This window comes from Limulus polyphemus, unplaced genomic scaffold (genome assembly GCF_000517525.1).
Source record: "Limulus polyphemus unplaced genomic scaffold, Limulus_polyphemus-2.1.2 Scaffold997, whole genome shotgun sequence".
Lineage (NCBI taxonomy): Eukaryota > Metazoa > Arthropoda > Merostomata > Xiphosura > Limulidae > Limulus > Limulus polyphemus.
In genome coordinates, this window is record NW_013666607.1 from 33,950 (window position 1) to 42,438 (window position 8,489).

An 8,489-nucleotide genomic window follows, 5' to 3' on the forward strand; every position below is an offset into this window, starting at 1 on the left:
GTAGCTAAATATTTTCAATGAATTCCAGTGATAATTGGATTTATCTCTTCTGTAGCTAAGTATTTTCAGTGAATTCCAATGATGGTACTTCAGTTTATGCTTGTTGTTTATATTTAAACAGTTGCTGTAAATGAAAATTTATTGAAAAAATGATGTCTTATTTCCTTTTTTATTTTTTAATTATGTTATCTTTAGATATGTTTGCTTCTTTCACCACAGTGTAATATAACATGTACTTTCATGTTTTTTGGTAAAGAAAGTTAACCACAAACCTAAGTTACATTTACTTTGGATTGAACACTTCAGATAATCTTCACTGTGAAAACAATTATTATTTCCAACACCTAAAGATTTAAACAAATAACTAATTTCCCTAGATGTAATTGTTTTGTTTTTTATCTTTTCAGAAAGACATGACTGGAGTAGACGAACCCTTTTTTTACCTGGTAAACGAATGGCACAAACTATATGTAGAACAAACTGAAATTTTCAAAACAATGTCTTAATTTATTTTTAAAATCACATTCTTTCATTTGGTTCATCAGTACTTGAAACTTGGAATGTAGTGAAATAATTTTGAATGATTCTTGTTCACAACCTCTTTTGACACTTTTCAGAACTTAAAATAGATTTACTTTGATAAGCTATTGCAGAGGAAATGTTTGAAGGTTGTTAAAACTATTATTCTAAATAGATTTAACATCGTAAGCTCATGTCGTGATAAAAATTAAAAACGAAGTATGCTTAAAAGTTAGTATTTTATAAAATATTAAAATCATTACACTATCTGATGTAAGTTTAATGTAATAATGACTCATCACTACTCATCAACTAGTCGTGTGTATGATTAATCAATAATGTATTTAATTTTTAGACTGTATATTATGTAATGTTATTTATATTTTTTCAAGCACAATGCCATTAATTTCACTATATGAATAAATATATAATGCTGTTTAAAAATGTGACAGTTGTTTTTTTACATTTATTACACATTCCATTATAATTTTACAGGTCTTTTGGAAAGTTTCTGTTTAATAGATGAGATATTTTACTGTTTGCGGTGCTTAAGAAATTTTTCTTATTTCCTACTGCTATAAATTGAAGTTCTGTTTCCTTTGTCTGAGGAGTTTTTCTTAACCTTTTATTTGAGGTGTCTGGACAAGGGGCAAGGTGCCTTATCTTACCACTCTGACTGTTAGAAGAAATTACATTTTTACAAACCCTCTGTGGTTTCTTTTTTCTTAGACTGTTAGCCAAGTGCGAATACAATCCACATGAAACTGAGAGTGGATTGTAGGTTTCCCAACATTCCAAGTGTTTAAGAGAATCTGAGACTCTGGTTTTTGCTTCATCAGAGGGTATCATTACTTCTGTTACAGAACCCATCACATTTGGAAGTAAAAATTCCTTGGTGATGATACTTTTAATTAACATTGACTGATTATTAGAGGGGAAGATTACGTAATAACCATTAGGTGGACTCCCTCTGTTGTCTGCATTAGAAATGTAAAGTTTAGCCTGTCTTCGTGCTAACAGCACCACACCCTTTTCTTTCAATAGGTTGTTTAATGCAGCAAAGTGTTTTTGATTAGATTCTAACTCTTCCCAGTCCATCTTCCAACAGCGAGTTGCAAAAATAATAACAGGAGGACCGAAAAGGACAGAATCACAAATTCCAGAAATTTTGATTGTACTTTCAACTTTTAGGTCATAAACTGGTACCTTTTTGGTTATGTTTTTAGCTTGGCTGGAATTGGCTATTTGTGTGAAACTTGCATCTAATGAGAGAAAAAATTGGCTACTGAAAGGAACAGTTTCTGGATTGACCATTCGTTCCTGGGCATCACATTTGATAACGAATTGTTCTGACAATTCTCCTCCCGAAAAGATTAATCGTACACATTCTGTATCGGTGTTGAAATCATGAAGCCATTGTTTAAAGAAGTTTTCTATGCTGTATGGATCAAAATTTATAGTAAAAAACTCAACTACCCCACCACTTAAACTTTCTACCGTTTCTGATGATGCAGGGTATGCCTGGTCTTTTTCTGGAATATTTTGGGAGTCTAGATTAATTTCGTCCAATCTGTCACTGACATTGTTTTCTTGCCCATCATTAGAAAAAGTACTGCATAGGTTGGAGATAGATAGCACCTAAAAAAAAATATAAAAAAAGATGAAGTCTTCAAATATATTTCTGGTTAACTCTTAATCATATTTATACCACGCTATAAATTTTCCTTATTCTAACAACCCAGACACAGGTGTTTATTAGGTCATTCTAACATATCAAAAGGATTACTTGATGTTTTTCTGTTTTAGCTCAGGTTGAATATAAGATGTGGATTAGTTAGGGATAGAAAAAGAAGAAAAGAGTTCAGTTTCTTAACACTCTTCAAATTATTATAAGTAAAGTTGCGTTAAGTTGTACACGGAACCTCATCTGTGGAATGTTCACCTCAAATGTATTTTTCATAGATTGGATTTTGAGTAGAAATTTCTGTTTTAAATTATCCATTACAAAAATTACATAAATCAGTGTCTTTTTATTGATTTCCAACCACATGGGTGTTTCAAATAAAGAGGTGAAGTAATATAGTAGTTCTTATAACCTGTGCTCAGTTGTTTTATAACAGAGGTATGACAAAAACCCAGTGTCATATATCCAGCCCTCTCATTGAAACATTTAAAGCTTAAAAAAACAAAAAACATTTTCATTCTCTTTTTCATTTCCTTCGTTTTTGATCAAAATAGGCCAAGTAATAAAAATAAATTATTTTTATATATCTTATCTTACATTAATATGATTTGGAAAAATGGATGCCTGTCCATCGAGGTTGCATTCGATGATTCAATTGTTTCTCATGGTCATCTCAAAGTAATTTTATCCTGGGTGTGGTCATACAATTAGTTAAAAATTTATGACCCTGAAAGCGCAAATATTGTTGTTTACAAGTAAGTTTTGTAAACAATATCAATTTGATTGTCCTTAGTTTCCAATAAGGTACGTTTCCTCTACTCACAGATATAGCTATTCTTGTTCAGTGCTGCCTTCTATATGCAAGAACTTTTTCACGTGTCATAAGCTTTGAGCTCCCATGTACCCTATAATAAATTGGTTCAACTGCGTCTTGCATACAAATCATCATGCGACAACCCTCCACCAATAGGAGTGTGACACACCCTCCTTACGCATATGACTCCCTCTATTTGATTCTACTGAACTATCACTTCTTGATTGGCAGTGCTTGTGTCAAGACGTTTTTCATTGTTTTTTCAACTCGTTTTTATATATATATATATATTTTGTAATATATTCTGAAGTGGAAATATTATTCCCCTTTTCCAAATGTTTGCGAACACAAGTATAACTTCAAGTTTTTTATTTATTTATTCTAACGTTGTGTTCGGTTATTCATCTTTAACAATGATTTCCAATGTCCAAGTTACCACTTCAGAGGTAATACCATCTACCAACACACTTACACAGGGGGGAACTCAACTATGAAATTATCAGTTCTCATTTGATGAGAGAGATTGATCATTATATGAGTCAATCTTCTTTTCCTGATGTTGCCCATTTTCCTTCTGAACATGCCTAATCTGTTCAGGAAGACAAGGAATTTCATAGCCTTTTTCCTCCACCTGATTTTGCCATGTCTTCCTATGCCCCTACTGCAGAATCAGCTAGGCTTAATGCAGCTTTTTTGGGCATGATTCTTCAGGTGTGTTTTGTTTTATCAATTTCCCCGATTTATTATAATCCTCTTCTTTCCTTGTTAGATGATACCTCCTTCCCCAGATATTAGGGTTTATGCACAGTATTTTGTATCTCAGATGTGTGAGGGTGCTAGCATGCCTCGCCCTCCATGGGCTTTGAATTAATGTGCTTTAGCCTACCATCAGTTGGAATTACTTTTGACTATGTAGGGGCAGACCCTTATCAACCTATTCATTTTTTCCACACCTAGTTTTCCTGCCTTTGTCTTACCCTATTGACTCTCCAATGGGACCTGTTCACCATCCACCTCCTTTCCACCAAGACTCTGAAGGTTTTTCGAGGGATACCCTCTCCCTGGTTACCTCAATGTTAGCATGTTTGTCTTCCTTGGCCCATTCCTTACACACGTGGTTTCTCTGTTGTTGGGATTTTCTGGGGAGAGTTGGGTATAGTCCCAAGTTTGTTTATGACCTACTTATCTTCTAGACTTAATGTATGGCCCCTTTTCTCCAATGATTTGTTTTGGAGAGATTCCTGAGACTTTAGAAATCTGTGTGGAATCTGTGAGACAGCAATCAACCCTTTCATCTTTGGTTGACTGTTTATCTCATTTTGAGCCTAGATAATCCCCTATTACTGTTCCCTTCCCACTCTTTCCAACCTTTACCAGTTTCTACCTCAATGGGTTCCTCCACTTATTGCATTATTCGACAAAGATGGATATGTTGCCAGCAGTACTGGTGACTACCCTGTGGATTCCTGTTCAGTGGGGGATTGATTGACTGATTTTGTTCCCCTATGACGCGATATTGCCACAGATCTTTGGGTTATTTGGGTATTCTTCGAGGACCTTTTCATCCACTTCCTTTCCCTCCTTCATTATCTCAGGTACCCATATCCTTTCTCTTGCCTCAGGATCCTACCACGAAAGCAGTATAGAATCTTCTCTCCCAGAAAGTCATTGAACCTGTATCTCACCCTTCTCCAGGTTTTTATTCCTGACTATTTGTGGTACCCAAGAAAACCGGGCTGGTAGCCTGTGATTGATCTGTCCCACTTCAGTCAATTTTTGGTTGTGCCTCGCTTTACTGTGGAGTCTTTTCTTACCCTCCGGTGATTTTTTTTATCTAGGCCGATGGATGACTAAGGTAGACGTCTTGAATGCTTATCTGCATATTCATATTATATATTAATATATCTCGTTCATCAAGTGCTATCTCTGGCTTGTTAATCATGGGGTAGTGTATCAATTTTGTGCCCTACTCTTTGGGCTTGCTTTAGCCCTGTATGTCTTTTGTTGAGTTAGCTGGTTAGCTCATTCTGAACAGTAGTCCACTCATCACACTCATCTGCTTCTTTTGGAGACAGCTCATGTGGGTTGGTTAATCAAGTTGGAGATGTCATTCCTTATAGCTACCCAATATCTCATCCACTTGGGTGTCTTTTTCAACACTCATCTCAGTTGGGCTCAACCTTCTCTTTTTCGACTCCATTTAATGGAGCTTTCGGTTCTCCATGCCCTTATTGCTCCCTCTTTTACTTCTTGCAAGGTGCTATCACTTTTAGGATGTGGTTTTCTATGGAAACCCTTATGTCATTCAGTAAAGTGCATGTGAGGTCTCTTCAGTGGACTCTGCACAACCAATGGAAGTTTGTGCATTATCTCTTGGATGCTCCTATTTCCCTTCCTCCTTCCCTTGTCAACGATCTGCATTGGTGTTGGAAAAGGACCACACATCGGTGGGTGTTCCTCTTCCTCTCTCTCGTCCAGATTTGTATATCTTAATGGACGCTTCCCTCCATGACTTGGGCACATGGGTCAATCAGCAGGAAGCTTCAGGTCAGTTGTCTCTGGCAAAAAAAATCTTTCCACATAAACATTCTGGAGCTTCTGGCTGTACATTGTGCTTTGGATAATTTTCTTCATCTTGCCAAGAATCGTCTGGTCATAATCCATTCTGACAATTCTTCAGTGGTAGCTTATATCAATGAATGAGGTGGCACCAGTTCTTGTTCCCTTTGCGGTCGAACCTTGAATCTCTTTTTGGGCCCACATGCTCAGTATTTGTCTTCTTGCTTGTCAAGTTCTGGGTGCATTCAACCTTTTCATGAATTATCTTTCCAAACTTGACAAAATTTACCCAACAGAGTGGTCTCTTGATCCTCATATTTTCCAGTGGCTATGCCTTCAGTGCGATATCTTCACCTGGATGCATTTGCCACATCCCTCAATAACAACTTACCTCTGTTTTGGTCCCCAGTTCCTCATCCACTTGCACTGGCTGTCGATGCATTCAGCCAGAATTGGACTAATAAATACCTTTATGTGTCTCCTTCCCAGGGTGATTTCAATAATGTACATCACTCTGTGTCATGTCCTTCTGATTGCTCCTTACTGGCCAGCACAACTGTGGTTTCTGCAGCTGCTCCAGCTCCAATCTGCCCCACCATTACTTCTTCCTCTTACTGCATCCCTTCTACATCAACCTTGGTCACTGGCATTTCATCCAATCTTTCCTACCCCTCTGTCTTCAAGCCTGGTTTTTATCCAGTTCTTGGCAAAGAGATCTGGATTTTCATAGCAAATCACTTCATTTTTAACACATTCCATTCACCCTTCCTCTATGGATGTTTATCAATGTAAGTGGAATGTCTTTTGCCATAGGGGTTTGGGTTAGGAGTTTTCACCTGCACATCTAACTGTTCCTCTTATATATTTCCTCACTTGGCTGTTTGATCAGAGGACTTCTGTCTCCTTGACCACGGGTTATCAGGCTGCCTTATCATACACTTTTCGTTTTTCCTTGAACTGTAAATTTTTTCTCTTCTACCATTTCATTATTGTTGCATTCCTTCAAGACTAGTCAACCTCCGTGGTGCAAATTTCTTCCAGATTGGGATGTCAATGTGGTTCTTCACTGCCTTACTTTACTTCCATTTGAACCTATGTCTTGTTCAATTTTTCACTTATCCCTTAAGACTTATTTTATTTTCCTCTTGTCCTGTAGATGTTGTCTGTCAGATTTATTTGCTATTGATATCTCACATACCCTGTATCATTCTACATATGTTCTCCTTTATTCAGATCAATTTTTTCTTCCCAAAACTTTGGTGTCTTGTGAGAGTAATTCCTCCCTCTCGTTGATTTCACTTCCTTCAATTTCCACTTATATTTCCAGTTTGATCCAGATAGACTACTATGTCCAAGACATTTTCTTCATTGTTATATTGCCCACATAGCTACCTTCTGTAGTGTCCATTCCCACATCATCATTCTGTGGCAGCTATCCTCTGTTTGTGACCTTTATCCTTCCACCCTTACCAATTGGGTTTAACTTTTAATTCGATTGGCTTATTCTTCTTTGTCTCCTTCTTCCCATAATTTGTTCCAGGTGTCTCCTCACCAGATTATGCACCTTACTTACTCCCTGGTGTCTCATCTCTGTCATCTATTGGAGGAAATTCTTCAATTGGGCATTTGGACTGCACCAAATACATTCATCTCTCACTATCTGCGTCGGATAGCCATTTCTTCCTCATTGGGTTATCATCTTCCACCTGTTGCCATTCTTCAGACTTTGATGAGACTGTGACTGGGTAAGTTATCTTTTTGTATATGTACCTCTTATTTTTCAAAGGCATGTTCCTTTTTTTCTTTAAGGATCCCACTCTGTGGCAAGTGGTGCTTGTCCAGGTATACTTATACTAGTCAAATCTGCACTGTAAGGCCACAATGACTTAAAAACTATAATTTCCATGGCCACTAAACACACACTGTTGAGATGAGGTATTCACAAGATCACTCATATTTTCTTTGGAATATATCTGCTTCATTAATATGTCTGTTCTGGACCATACTAACCCATGGATTCCATGAAAATAGCAGAAGAGGATAGCTGCCCATCCCTGACATTCCTTAGATTGAATAAATCAGGAGTGGTCGGCTTTCCAAAATAGGGCTTTTGTGGTCACCCACTGCACTGTCTCCGGTGTTGATGTTCCTTCAGACTCTCCAATGCATTTTCTTCCCCCTGTTTCTTCCAGTGGAGTATTGGAGTCCTTACCACTTTCCAATTCCATGTCACTGGGGTGGTGGACCATGGAGGCATCCTCCTGAATGTCATCGATATATATACAATGCGAAGAATACTAAATCCATTCATTGGAGAGTAGGGCAGTGGTGTTCTGCTGGTGTAGATGACGAGATGTCCTCCAATCTGATGCTCCATCTCTGAAGGGTTTATCCAAAGGGATGTTGTAGCTTTGGAGTGAGCTATCAAAATTGCAGTTCACCCCTTCAATTGGGATTACTTGTCCTACCCCTTTGTGGATGTCAGTATTGGATTCAGAGCTGGACCAATCAACATAAGTCCTCATACATGTATTACAGGTGTCTCTGTTCCCTCACTCAATTGGACTCATGTTCACTGCTATCATGTTGTAAGTCACGGTGGATGAACATGCAGGTTACTACGGTTCTTTCTCTTGCACTATCTCGAAGATGTTATTGCATCGGGGTGGTTCCTGGATTGGTAAAACATTTTATCACTTTGCTGTTGTGTCCTGTTCACAGTTCGGTGGGTATGATATCTCCCTCTGGTCTGCTACACTCGGAGTGAAGATGGTATGATCCCTTTGCATACTCCCACATGGATGTTGATTCTGGTTGAGATTCTGATATCTGGTGGTTCAGATCCCTATGCAAACATTGTTCTCTCCATTTTGGAGGTGCTCCTCCCATTTTCTGCCCATGTTTGCAACACCT

The 8,489-nt window shown here is 37.7% G+C and overlaps 2 protein-coding genes across 2 annotated transcripts in view; one reads left to right on the plus strand and one right to left on the minus strand.

Moving 5' to 3' along the window:
- LOC106461612 (intraflagellar transport protein 27 homolog) overlaps positions 1-912 on the plus strand; it is a 31,315-nt gene extending 30,403 nt beyond the window's left edge. The window contains exon 6 of the mRNA XM_013921452.2: positions 408-912. Within this exon, the coding sequence (XP_013776906.1) occupies positions 408-484 (77 nt within the window). The 3' untranslated portion in view covers positions 485-912. The remainder of the gene's footprint in view (positions 1-407) is intronic.
- A 68-nt stretch (positions 913-980) lies between these two features.
- Positions 981-3,211, minus strand: LOC106461607 (meiosis 1 arrest protein-like). The gene has a single exon (XM_022388616.1). The coding sequence runs from the start codon at positions 1,831-1,833 to the stop codon at positions 1,009-1,011; it is 825 nt and encodes a 274-aa protein (XP_022244324.1). The 5' UTR covers positions 1,834-3,211; the 3' UTR covers positions 981-1,008.
- Between the last annotated feature and the right edge of the window lie 5,278 nt (positions 3,212-8,489).